The sequence below is a fragment of the Calypte anna genome, chromosome 3, assembly GCF_003957555.1.
Source record: "Calypte anna isolate BGI_N300 chromosome 3, bCalAnn1_v1.p, whole genome shotgun sequence".
Lineage (NCBI taxonomy): Eukaryota > Metazoa > Chordata > Aves > Apodiformes > Trochilidae > Calypte > Calypte anna.
Genome location: NC_044246.1, coordinates 58,042,617 through 58,056,636, shown reverse-complemented (window position 1 = coordinate 58,056,636; position 14,020 = coordinate 58,042,617). Strand labels below are relative to the sequence as shown.

The window sequence follows — 14,020 nt, the reverse complement described above, 5'->3', positions numbered from 1 at the left end:
GTGCAGGCAATGCCTTAGACTGAGGATCAGCTGCTTTTGGAAAGCAACACTTCCTTCAAGCACATTACACAGAAACATCAAACTGCATGAGTACTTCCACCTTCTTCAAGGCAGGTAAGTATCACACACAGCCTCCCTCAGTAAGTTTTAAGTTGCATCTGCATCTCACAAATGAGACCCTCTTGAAATTTCAGCATAGCAATTGAAGCAGCCTGTAATTCAACCAACACATACATAAGCATACTAGATTATCCTCTTTAGAAATAATATTTATTCTATAGGATATGAGCCTTGTATCCTTGCATATAATAAAAAAACATTTAAATCATACCATGCCTTGTACTGTAATTTCCAAATTCAGCAATTTGTTTCCACAATGTACATTCTTACTTCAAAGCAAATTCCACCAGAAGCAGTATAACAAAGCATCTTTGCTGAGATTGACTCAATAAAAAGAACAGAAGTTTAGCTGCCACTGTATTAATCTGTGGCCACTTTGGAACTTTTCCTTGCCAACTCTCCTCACCTATTGGCTGTGACCTCAGCCGTAGGTTCCTGATTTCTTGATCTTTTTCTTCTATAGCTTGATGTAAGAGGACTTGAAATTCTCTCTCCTTTTGAACCAACTCCTCCAACAACCTGTGAAGTAACAGGAAGGAAGCACACATTTCCTTAAGTAGTTTCAGATTTTCAGGAAAGCAAAGATCTTGCTATGCTTAAACTGGAAACTTTCTTTTCAGAGACATGGACAAACTTCTTTAGCTTTCATAGCAATATCTTCTCAATATAGATTTAATATGACCTATATCAAGACAAATATTCAGTGCTTCCTAAACCTACTGGAGCTATAGCTCTTAAAAAACAAAACAAAACAAAGGAGCCCCAAACATATCAGCCTCCGTATACTCATTCACCCACTAAACAGGTGGTGTGGTCAATATTTCAGTGAAATTTCTACAGTCAGCATTCTGTTTTAAACAAAACTGTACAACTGAGAAGAACAAATATAAAAGTGTTTCTTAAGCCAAGGCTTAAACTTTGTGACATAATCCTTTGTAAAGAAAAATGCTAATGCACTTCTCTCCAGACAATATTTTCAAAGGTGCAAGGGTAGATCTGTGATGAAACTGTAGCAAAAACTTAAGGTTGCATTTCTTATATGGGGAAAACATGTTCTCATCCATGCTAGGTTTGTTTCTTCCTTACAGACTAAGTACTTTGTGCCTTCCCTCCTGTGCCACATGAAGAGTGAAAAAAGAGGAGGCAAAGTATCCTGTGTCTTCTCCTAAGCAATTACTTTTGAAAATGCCAAGCAGGAAAAAAACCCCAAAAAACCAAAACCATGTTTGACCTCTTTTATTACACAAACACAGAGAGATTCAGTGAACAGCACCTTTCAAACTGACCAAAGGAAAAGAATAAAAATACAAAAGAAAAGCAGTATGTGAACCTGCTGCAACTTGTTCTTTTAGAAAAGCATTTTAGTAAAAAGGAGGACTTGTGAACAATACATATTCAGGAGCTCGGTCAGAGAAATTGGACACAGAGAACACACTTATAAGCCTACCACTGACTTCTGAGTGTTAAGAAGTTCTGCCTTGAAAGAACTGTAGCACCTTCATCCATTCCTTGAAGCCCTTGTCAGCCTAAGAACTATGCAAGAACTACTCGATTTTTTCCATGATTTTGGTTTTGTTTGGGGTTTTTTGTTTGTTCTGGTTGGTTGTTTTTATATTTTACTTATACCAGCTGAGCACTGCAACCTTTTGTTTTCTGGGACACTGAAAGATAGGGACATTCTGGAATTCAGCTAGAGAATGTGCCACAAAAGTACCTTATCTGTCGTTGCAGAGAAGTAAAATGCATCTCACAAAATTGCTTTGTAACAACATCTAGCCCTATATTTAGCTTGCATGTAGGCCTACCAGCAGCATAGTTGCATTTGAATGCTTCTACACCTGAGATAACAATTCTTAACAGGCCCACCCTGAGTGTGAACAGAGCTGCTTTGTGCCTTTACAGACACTCACAGCTTGGTTAATCTCAGTGCAGTCTGACATTCTGTCCAGACAGGTGTGCAGTCAGCTTTCAGTTAATTTTTTCCTCCTCTATCCATTCTGGTTGAAAAATGCCTTCAGGGTCAATAAAATAATTAACTATTTTTTCTTGATAACTGCTTGTTGTTTATGCCAATAAAGCTTTAATTAATATTTGAACTGTCCGTATTATTTACCTCAAGATTTCTGCATAAATGACAGAATGTAATTACTTGGCCAAAGGCTTTGCAATTGAGAAATTTACAACTCTCCAAATGGACAACTTCTAATGCTATTGCCCACCACAAACTTAATAATATAGGAAATCTAAATTATTTATGTAATTAAGTGATTCAGTAAGGCAATCAAAATATTTCTCAGTGGTCATCACAAGCAAAAATGAATTGTAACATAAGAACTCAAAACCACTGATACTTATTAAAAACAGTGTGGTCTAATGAATTACTCCAATTGTGGCAAAATTACTGGACATGTTTAAAAGGAAAGCACAATTTAACATTTAGTTTAAATTTGAACAAGAACTACAAAGAACTTTCTAGCAGCATAACTGTCTCATTGAAGATGTTCTATGTAGTTCATATTCAAAATCTACATATGTTAGTAAGAAATCAAAAGTCAAATGAAATTCTGCAAAAGCTGAATTATTTACTTTAAGTGGACTGTCTGGTATATTTTAAAGAAAAGAAAAACAAAACAGAATTTATGTAGAGAACTATTTGGGCTAAAGAATGGAGACATATTTGTCTCTGACATTTCTTAAACAAACAGAAATTCTGAAAGAGATACTTGTCAGGTTTAAAGTGAAATATGTACATTTCTGAAAAAATCCAATATCCACATTTCTGGCTTATTTCTTCTTTAGGACAACACACCTATTTGTCCCATCTTTTTCTGATGAACAACATTCATGAAATTAAAAGGTAATGTTTGCTGGTAAGCACAGCCCGTGCTGCAAGCAAATTCTGTGTACAGAACAAGTCTGAAGCAGTTTCCTTGTGGAGTTTGTATGTGGCTGTCAATTAGCTTGAGAATAACTGCTGAAAAGAACAGCAAGTTCTGCCTTAATGGAAACAAAACATAACACCACTCATCAGCCATACACAGCATATGAAGAAGAAAAAAAGCAGAAACTTGGCAGCAAGCTCAATTTTTTTTCCAACCTTCCATGAAAGGGCACCTGAAACCAAGATTAACCTTAACTTGCATCACTGTTGTTCTCAAGTGAATAAAACTACTATAAGTGATCAGTCACAGCTAAACAATGACTATCATAGAATCATAGAATTGGCTGGGTTGGAAGGGACCTCAGAGATCATCAAGTCCAACCCCTGATCCACTACCGCTGCAGTTACTAGACTATGGCACTGAGTGCCACATCCAGTCTCTTTTTAAATATCTCCAGGGACAGAGAATCCACTGCTTCCCTGGGCAGCCCATTCCAATGCCTGATCACCCTCTCCGCAAAGAAATTCTTTCTAATGTCCAACCTAAACCTCCCCCGGCAAAACTTGAGACCATGCCCTCTTGTCTTGCTGAGAGTTGCCTGGGAAAAGGGACCAACCCCACCTGGCTACACCCTCCTTTCAGGGAGTTGTAGAGAGTGATGGGGTCTCCCCTGAGCTTCCTCTTCTCCAGGCTGAACACCCCCAGCTCCCTCAGCCTCTCCTCATAGGGTCTGTGCTCGAGTCCCTTCACCAGCCTGGTTGCCCTCCTTTGGACCCGCTCCAGTACCTCAATCTCCTTCCTGAACTGAGGGGCCCAGAACTGGACACAGGACTCAAGCTGTGGCCTCACCAGCGCTGAGTACAGGGGCAGAATCCCTTCCTTGGACCTCCTGGCCACGCTGTTCCTGATACAGGCCAGGATGCCATTGGCCTTCTTGGCCACCTGGGCACACTGCTGGCTCATGTTCAGCTTCCTGTCGATCCAGACTCCCAGGTCCCTTTCTGCCTGGCTGCTCTCAGCCACTCTGTCCTCAGCCTGAAGCAAAACAAAACATGCTCTCACAAGCAGGTTAGTGTCTCCTGATGCCCAGACTTACCTGTTTGTTTCCAATTTTAGCCTCCCGAGCTGGACACTCAGTGACCTGTGAGCAGCCTGGGAGTCATGGGATACTGTGGAGCTGAGTGTGCTTACACCTGAGGTAGCTACTGCATCCTCCATGACAATGCAGGGCTGTTGGATGGTTTGATTCTGAGGCTGTTCATCTTGATCTTCAACTTCTATATCGTCTTGATCTGCAGTATCACTTTCAGATGCAAGACTAAAATGTGGTCTCAATTCTGTTAGTAACATTGAAATATAAGCAGAGAAAAACATTATAAAGATGTTTATCATTAAAACAAAGCAGACCTAAGTGACTGTTTATAGATCATCCTACAGCTTCAGTTAAACCACATGTGAAATTTCTGTAGCAAGAGAAAAGATATTTTCTAGGGGTTTAAGACTGTTAGACCATAGCAACATCTTAGTTTATGCTGAATATTACTTAGCCTATTGAGTGCTAAAAAGCTCTAAAAACCAAAAATCTGGATGAATAAGATTCCACATTTGGCTCATATTTCATGTCAAAGTGTGCTGAAGTACTTCGTGCAGCAGAAATACTTGGTTTGGCTTTATTCTATTCTTAGAGGTTTGCAATTTCTTACAAATCTGACCTGAAATGTTTTATTAAATAAATAACCATTATTTCTCTCATATCTATCTATTATTCTTGTTACTATTCTGCATATTTATTACTCTCTCAGTATAAGAATACTGTGTTTATAAAAAAAAATTGTAATCCAAGATATAAGAGGAAATACCAAACAGATCCCACTCCTGACAACCGAAAGTAGCACACTTCCTTTCTACTTATCAGGGAGAACATTGCCTGTTTTGTAATGATGTATATTCACAGAACCATGTACACAAAGCTATATGTATACTCTGGTTTCTGTTACTCCCTGTTTAAACCACTTCCCAGAATTTACCAAGTATGCAAGGTATACAGACAAGATCTTATACTCCTACAAACCTATTACTGCAACAACATTTATTAATTCTAACCATTTCATATACATTTTTCTTCCTTCAATTGTGACTTCTTACTACTGAGCACTCACTAAAATCTCCCCAAAACACTCTTTTTCTGAATCACATTTGGTTTTGTCCTTTCTGCCAAAGACCTAACTAACTAAATACATTTTTCTTTACAAAAAGAACATTCCTTTATCCATCTTGTCTCTCTGTTTCAATGTTATGCACCTCATAGATTTTTCAAGGCTGAACATATACTAAGATCAACAGAGCTGTGCTTCCTCTAAACTAAACAAAGCAGATTTTTTTATATAGCAGATACTGCAAAGCAAGCATATTGAATTTGCTTTTAACTTCTGGATCATACTAATAAGACAGAAGTTCTTCTTTCCATTTCACATCCAAGCAGAAAAACTATAGGACATCTGCTTCGTACCACGCCTGAGACATTTCATAATTATAGAAGTGTTAAGGCCAGCATTTGTAGGGGAGGAAAAACCCAAAACAACTAGTTAAAACAAAAGTAAGGGAAAGGAATCAGAAGCAGAGTAAGGTAATTAGGGAAGAAGTAGATGATCAGTGTCCAAAAGCTATTAGGGCACAAAGGCTTTTGTTTAAGCTTGACCATGTAAAATTAATGCTGATACTGAGCTCTTTGGGGAAGAAAAGTCTGTTAAGGAGGACTTTTATAGTAGTGCTACTATATTAGCAATAAAGTACGTGCCTGATAAAGATGTTTGGCATTTTAATTGAAAGACAGATTTTCCTTATGACTCAAAAGTAACACATGAACCATATTTATGCCTTGCTCCTTGTGCTGGGGATACAGAAAATACCAAGCAGAACAGGAAGAGATAACACTTTAAGTAGAATTTTTAGATCCCCTTGTAATGTTAAGTACTCTGACTACAGACTTCAAGCATTAATATATTTAAAAACTGCACCATTAATTTCAGTGTTGGAAATGGTGGAATCACAAACTTAGAAGTTCAGAAGCAGCAGAGAAACTGGAAATAGGTGTGGTAATAATAGAATGGGCTACAGTTCGTTAAACACAAACACCTTTCCTCAGCTAGGCCATACATCCCTACTTCCACAACACTCAGAATACAATAGTCAAACTTCAAGTACTACAGAATAATTTTTTTTCTTTTTTTCTTTAAGACAGCTTCTGACCAGGAACCAGTGAGACTTCTGAGTCCTCAAAAATGCACATCATTAATCTGCACTCTGTAAAACACCTTCTAAAACTGGTATGTGCTGGCAAGTGGTCTGTCCTTTGGATTTCAAGAGTCAGCACTGTGCACCTCAAAAACATTAGGCCCTAGAGCACTCTGGCCTATTACAGCTCCCTGTGTTGCAAAATTGGTCAGATGCTGCATCCTGGAGAGATGCTTTCCAAAATAATTTGGAAAATACACTGATCAGTTTTTGATTTACAAAACAGTGAACAGGAAAAAGACCACTGATGTTTCTAAAATCCGAAGTGAAGCATCATAATCACAGCTCTAAAGCATGTTTATAGAGATCAGTCAGTGTTTGCTGAGCATTAAGAAAAGACTCACCTGGGACCAGAATAGTAATAGCAGTCTGTACAGCTTTTCTGATTATGCTATCCAATGCAAACATCCAGTGTGGCTTGATGTTATGGTTGCGGAGAACTTTATTGACCTAGCAACAGAGAAGTCAGTTCAGATATTATATCCCCCCCCAAACTTAACACTATAATGTTTGCATTATAATGCATATAATGCATTGTATAAAATGTTTGAACTTATAAGTGATGTATAAATTAGGTGATTAACATTATATAATTAAACAAAGAAAATAGCAACATTGCCAGCTATCACCATTTTATTACAAGTCAAGCAATATTTTTAATCAAGTACTAATTCCTGTGTTAGGTGACTTTTGAGGACAGAGATATTGAAGTTTACTTAACTTTCATGGGTGTGGAGAGATACTTAAAAAGAATGTGAGGAAGACAAACACCAAGGACTATATTATGAAAGATTTGTAACTCAAGCTAATTAATTTTGTTCTTTTTTTGGGGCATAATTGTCACTGCTTGTTCTAAGCAATACTTATCTATTTAAAAGTACAGTTGTAGGAAATACCAAAGAACTGCTGCTCTTTCTTGATTCAGAAAATAGTGAATTAATGTTAAATAGTCAGGGTACTTCATTTCTATGCTGTGACATTTTCTCTTCTACTTTTTACTTTGTACAGTGTGATCATTTCCTACACTCATTTGCTCCTAATTCCCTCCAATCCTGCCTTCAGCTGTATTTGCAGGTGCCTCTTAGGGTACTCCACGCAACTTAAAAATATGTTTCTACCATGGAGGAATTATTTTCCAACTAATAGAGAAGAAACAGGTGGGGTGCTAGTGCAACAACAAAACACCTTGCCACTGTGAGGGCAATAGCACAGAACAGATTTGATGCTGTTTTCCAGGCATGGACACTGTCCAAAGGAACAGACTCTGTAGGAGAACTCAGGAAGCTGCAAGAATATACAGACATGGTTGAATTTCCAAAATTATGAAGTTACTGAAAACCTTATAAAAAAATGTTGCAACTATTGCTTATTGAAAACGTGGCAAGAAGATACTTCACTCAGGTCTTCCTGAAAAAAAGGTTTAGTTTAATTCTGTCACGTTGTGATAACCTTTCTGTAAAAAACAACTAAAGTTACACATATGCTGCCTTTAGAAGATATGTGGAGCTAATAAATGTTATTAAACACATTATTATCACTGCCTTGAAGCAACAGTATTCAGTAATGCAGTATTTTATGTATCTGTACTCCTTTTGGTTGTGATGGAGTTAATTCTGTTCACAGCAGCCTATATGGTGCTGTGTTTCAGACTGGTGACTGGAACAGCCTTGATAACATCCCCATGTTTTAGCTGTTGCTGAGCAGAGCTTACACAGTGTCAAGACCTTCTCAGCCTCCTATGTTGCCCCACCAGTCAGTAGGCTGAGGGTGAACTCAAGGTTGGACAGGGCAAGGGCCAGGACAGCTAACTTGAACTGACTGAAGAGATATTCCCTTCCATACAACATCATCCTTAACAATAAAATTAGAGGAGTAGTTTTTCCAAAGGAGTTGCTGCTCAGGGATTGTCTGGGTATTAGTTTACCGGTGCTGATTGCTTTTGCATCACTTGTGGGATTTGTTTACTTGCTCTTCTCCCCTCCTCCCTCCCCCACCTTCACATATTAAATAGTCTTTATCTTCACCCCCAAGTCTTCTCACTTTTTGCTCTTCTGATTCCTATCCCACTGGGAGAGAGTGAACGAGTGATGGGGCAGGGGCTCTCCCTCACCTGCCAGCCGGGATCAGCCCACCGCAGTTCCTATGCCTCCTCAGTTCTGTTGCCAGTGGCCACCAGATGGCACTTGGACACTGTGATTAGACCTGGGAAGGTATCAGCAAAGCCAGAGGAGCTGCCCTCTGCCTGACCCCCGGGCAGGAGCTTCAGAGCCCCAAAGCTTTGTCCAAGGCCCTCCCAGGCAGCACAACTCCTGTCTGCTGGCGCTTTGAACCTTCCCCGACAGCCCCCCACACCTGCAGACATCCTAAAGTACTGAAATAGCAAGATCTGACTTTGTCAAGAACAAAACAATCCACAGGCATGTGATTTAGCTGGTTAGATTACAGCACAAACCCACTTTTTCTTGGTGGCCCCAATGAGGATATTGTGATTATTAAAACTTGTTAGCTGAGATTACCTTATTAAGTCCTGAGAACAAGGGAGCTACTTTCCCCAACAGTGAATAGAAACTGAGGTTGTGATACTGATCAGGATGTCCAAAAGAATTAAGACTGGGTACATATAAAGCAAATTCTGTCTTTTAACTTTCTGTGGGTTAAGTAATATGGAGACAGTAAGGAAAGACATTTATCAGTTAAAAAGCATCAATGTGTAAGTTAACTGAAGAAGTTAATTTGGAGTGAACAGAAGAGGGTAAAATTTTTACTGAAAAAGATGATAACTCAGGCAATTATGACTGAGCAATCAATGCCCAGCAACACCTCCATCAGAAAGCCAACTCAGATATTTGTATACTTTTCCCCTCTTAATTTTTTTCTTGACCTTGTATGTTTGGGTTTTTTCCTGCAAGTGCCAAAACAGTAGTAGTACAGGGATAAGTAAAATGGAGAACTGAAACGTACTTAAAATGAAGACTTTCAGGTGTGGAAACATCTCTTTTACCAATTAATTTCACTCATTAATTGTTTGTGGTGTTTGTTTTCTTTATAAGCAACATATAATTCTTGTCAGTGTAGTCTATGCAACAAAGTTTATACTCCACTATATGCAGTCCTCTCTGACAGCTCTTTTACTTGTCAGAGTTCCACAGGTTTACATGCTAACAGAATCATTCACCTCAAATGCCTACTCCATGACTTGAATCTGGTCAAGTGATGCCCAGCACAGTTGCATTCTCCCATCTTGATTATTCATTTCAATCATTAAGCTTAAATGCTTGTGATTTAATATCTGAATACATAGCTTTAGACAAAAAACATCTTTTTAGTAAACTAGCTGCTTAAAAGGTATTCATGTGTGCTTGGTTGCTCTGCAGGAAATCATAAATTTTTCATTTATTATTGGTGGAATAGTAACCTTCTTTTCTTCCTTCTTATTCTGATTATAAATTGATATGAAAACGCCTAATTTGGCAGAAATCTGCTGCTAACCAAAATTCTAGAATAAGACCTAAATGCAATATTATAAGGTAGACAAACTACTGTTGGGGGCATAGAGTGGTTTAATGCATTAATTTATAAGAGAAGTCAAGTTCAAGAGATCTCCATTTATGCAGAAAAAACATGATGTTTGGTGTTGGTCTTACCTACCATAAAACCCTCCCAATTGAGATTTTTTTAAAAAGGCTTTCCTGCTTTAGTATTATGGTGTAATGTTTAGGCAACATGCTGATCCTTCTAGGTCTTTAATCACCAATTCTCAATAGTTGTGTTCAGTCAAAGGATCATAGAGTAACCCACATCATGACTGTGGGCCCTCTGATATTACTGTTTCAGTAACTCTGCATAGAAGGAATTTAATGAATTCTGTTTGCTTCTAGCTTCTTTTTGTTGTTGTCAGTTTTAGCGCAACAAGTTCTTAGGGATAAAATGGCAACTTACAGCATCTTGAAAACCAAACAGTACGAGCTGCACTTGACTGATACCATGGCTGTCAAAGTCTAATTCCAGTTTCAGTTTTGAAAGAGTGGTTGCAATGATTTTACGATCAGTGGAGCGTACAAACTCTCTGAGGCTGGAAACAAGTGTCGTGATATGTTCCCATTTCAGCTTGGGTTCTTCAGCTCCCTGCTAGAAAAGAGAGAAAAAGAAATAGTTTTGATAACCATCTTTTGAAATGTACACCCAGAGGAATTTTAGCCAATAAAGTCAGTTGGCAATATGGATTTCTAGAAACTCTGCTGTTACATGTAAAGGAAAGATCCAGATGCAGGTCAGACATTGGTAGCAGAATAACTACAGCAGCACAGAGTTCCTATTACTGAGCTCCTGATAATGCAAATTTACTTGACAAGCAAGTAGCAGATTCTGTTTTGTATCAGTTGCTGAAGTATATGTGCATGTTACAGTCTTAATGTCTCATTGTACAGGAGAGAAAAGATACAAATAAATATACTGTGCACTGAATACTATAAATTACTTTAAATTGCAAACAAATGGATACTTTGCAGTGTGCTTCTAATTTCAGAGTGCCTCTGAGACACAACATGCAAACTCCCAAAGTAGCATTTAAAAGAAGGGATTAGTCAAAGTTACATCGAAGGCTCAGAAAGAGACTAATTTTATCCTACATAATTTCCCTTGATGCAGAACTTCTACACTTTTCTATTCTTAAAGCAGATCTACAAATCTGTCACCTTTCTAATATAAATATTCACATGTGTATTTCTGAAAGCTTTTGTGTTTTTGCATGACTTACCGAAACAACAAAAGGCTCAAATACATTCATAAGAATAACCAGTACATGTACCTAGGAAGTAGAGGATTGTTTTTTATTCTAGAAACCAGAGTTATAGCAATTGAATACAAATTTCAGTTTGAAATCTTAAAATAAGGCCAGAGATGAAAAACCACACCAGCTGTTCTAATGCGAAGTATTAGATGCTTATTCTGAATGAAGCTAACTAGTTATTCATATTTACTAAAGATCTTGAACATTGATTTCCACAACAGAAGAATATTACAGTGTTTGGTTCTGTTGTATCTGCCAGTCTCAAGTCACAAGTGATACAGCTGGACTGACACCAAGAACTCTTGCCAAGAGCGAGACTTTAACTATAGTTGAGTAATTCTGGCGGTCATCATGAACGAAAGATACTTTTCTTCTTTGTGAGGGAATGAAAAAAAAAACCCAAAAAACCCCCCTCATAATTAACAGTGACTTATTATGGAATGCCCATTCTCCTTGCTAGCCCCCACTCAAATTACTTTGTTGAATTTGTTCTTATGAAATGTTTTTGTGAAGAGAAAAACACTATGAAAGACTAAATCTTCACGAGGCCTAACAAGCAACTCAGACTTCCAGATATTGGTAAATTGCATTTAAGCAGGAAACAATAAAAAGCCAACTCCCCCCAATCTTTCTGGTGGCTAAAGTAAAGTAGAACTACACTTCTACCAGAGTCCTTCTCTCAAAGAAGAAAAAAAAGTGTTTGGGAGTCTCAGCTCTGCCTCCTTTTGAGGGGCAGACAGTCCCATGCCCATGTGCTTTGAACTCTGGGGGTCCCTGCTCCTGTCTTGGGCTGTTCTGGCCCCAGCTGAGAGAGGCAGGAAACACCAGGCATGCTCTCTGGATCTTAAAACCCAGTTGCAATCATGATTGTTCCCTTCCTGTACATACTAACAACTGTGTTACAGCAACACTCTAGCAAAGCACAGATCAGAGGCATCTCTCTCATTGCCTTCTATTTTAACACTTGCTATAGTTACCAGGACAACTTTGAGTTTTACATTACACTGCAGTACAAGCATGAGAATCACATGGGCTTGAATCAGTTTCTGAACAGTACTATCTTTAGAAGATGAGTTGCCACGTTTTATACAAATATGCTTTAGACCAGCAATACTTAACCTTGAGAACAAAGTGAGTCAATTAAGTACTAGCACACACATTATAAACAAGAACAAAAATCACGTCATCCAGTTATGGTGTTGCAACATTTAGCAGGGTGGTCATTAGCTGTAATTCATTCATTGCCACCCTGAGCTGATACATCGTCACCACAAAGGAGTGTCAAAAGGTCACTCCACAATTATTGTGTTGTTTGCTGTAGCTCCCATTGTTACTCCATCATCCCCTCCATATGTGCTATCAGCTGCAGTGGAGGAATAGCTGCAATTTATTTTCTCCCTGCCCCCCTCCCCCCCTCTTTTATGGCTATTTGCTAGAAGGCAATGGGGGACCAGTCAGTCCCATTTTTAGTATGCAACAACCTAAAATAAGGCCAGAGCAGGACAAAAGACCTAAACCTGCCTCTGGTCCAACCAGTCAGCCAGAAGACAAGACTCTAAAAGGGTAGCAAAGTAATCAGCTCCTGGGGATGCTCTATCTTACATAAGTTGACCTGACAGCTTTGGTTACTCCTACTTGAAAAATCACTGGCAAAATATAATATCATTAAAATGTTTTCCATTGTCTGACCAGAACTAATACACAGGTACACACTGAGCATTTACAAACAACACAAAAGGCATATGTCATATAGCATAAACAATTTTTAAAGCTATTTTAACTTGCCCAAATAGAACATTAAGCCACGAAAACTTATATGGCATATGTTTTCTGATTTAAACTAACTTTATTTTCTATTTGTTTTTACTATGTGTAATTTCAAAAGTTCTGGGTAGCTGCAGATAAGTCTTCAAATCGCATAAAATTTTTGCTGCTTTCTGAAATTACTTTACCTGAGCCAAAGCTTCCATCAAGTTCCTCACCACCTTCTCTTGGTCCTCAGTTAATATCCTGTGAAGGGTGGCTCTCCTTTCACTATCCTTCTTCAGCATGAAAAACCCAGAATCTTTCTCTTCAGGTGAAGGAGGTGCACTGTGATCCTCAAAATTTTCATCTGGGATGCTGAATGAAAAACACTCAGTAAAAAGACATTTTATAAAAACAACCCCAGTGTATATATTCCTAATGTATTGTGTAACATAAATGCCAGATAGCTCTTTACCTCAGAAAAAGGGACCGGATTCCCTTCCCATCTTTGTCTCCACAGGATTTAGCTCTTGTTTTGAAAGAGAATGGATCAATTTTCAACTCTGTATCAGGTGAGACAGAACCATATTCACTGCTGCTACTTGTATCTTCCACCAGAACAGGAACAGGTAAGGAAATACTCCGAAGATATTCTATTTGTATAGGAATATTCAGAAATTAGAATTTCCTAGTGTCATCACAATTCTCAAGTGAAAAGGCTGTTCTTTCAGAGGAAACAGCAGTCTTCCCCAACACCAATGCAAAATACTAAAACAAAATGGATAAAGAAACTCCAAAGGCTTATTCTTCTGAAACAGAGCTATCTTTTAGTTATATTTTAATTCAAAAGCTTCCTGAGACATGGAAATGCTGGGCTCTTTGCAAAGTCAGCTACAAAACTTCATCACTGGAGTGAATGTGCATCCCGTATCATCAGTTTGCACTTTCAGCAGCAGCAGAATGTTTCTACAGGGTAAGTCATCCAAGCACCTTCCAAGATCTTAATTTCATGTGAGTGTATACATGTATATTAACATATAAGTACATATACTAAACACATAAGATACATTTATTTACTACATTGTTTTGTGCAAGTTTAATTAGTTCATAGCCTTTGCTTAACAATCAACATGCATGTTAAATCACAACTTTCATTTTTAAATCCATAGCAAGAAACTACTCGTATCTA

General features: G+C 38.2%; 1 protein-coding gene across 3 annotated transcripts in view; it reads right to left on the bottom strand.

Annotated features, from left to right (window-relative positions):
* The window catches only part of MAP3K5 (mitogen-activated protein kinase kinase kinase 5), a 103,701-nt gene that overhangs the window by 3,078 nt on the left and 86,603 nt on the right, over window positions 1-14,020 (bottom strand). For 2 of the 3 annotated variants that reach the window (XM_030447658.1, XM_030447659.1), the window contains 6 exons: window positions 13,307-13,484; window positions 13,038-13,206; window positions 10,236-10,424; window positions 6,641-6,746; window positions 4,099-4,339; window positions 527-639 (listed from right to left, as the gene is read on the bottom strand). In XM_030447658.1, the coding sequence (XP_030303518.1) occupies window positions 527-639; window positions 4,099-4,339; window positions 6,641-6,746; window positions 10,236-10,424; window positions 13,038-13,206; window positions 13,307-13,484 (996 nt within the window). The remainder of the gene's footprint in view (window positions 1-526; window positions 640-4,098; window positions 4,340-6,640; window positions 6,747-10,235; window positions 10,425-13,037; window positions 13,207-13,306; window positions 13,485-14,020) is intronic. The other variant, XM_008494049.2, reaches the window with a different exon arrangement.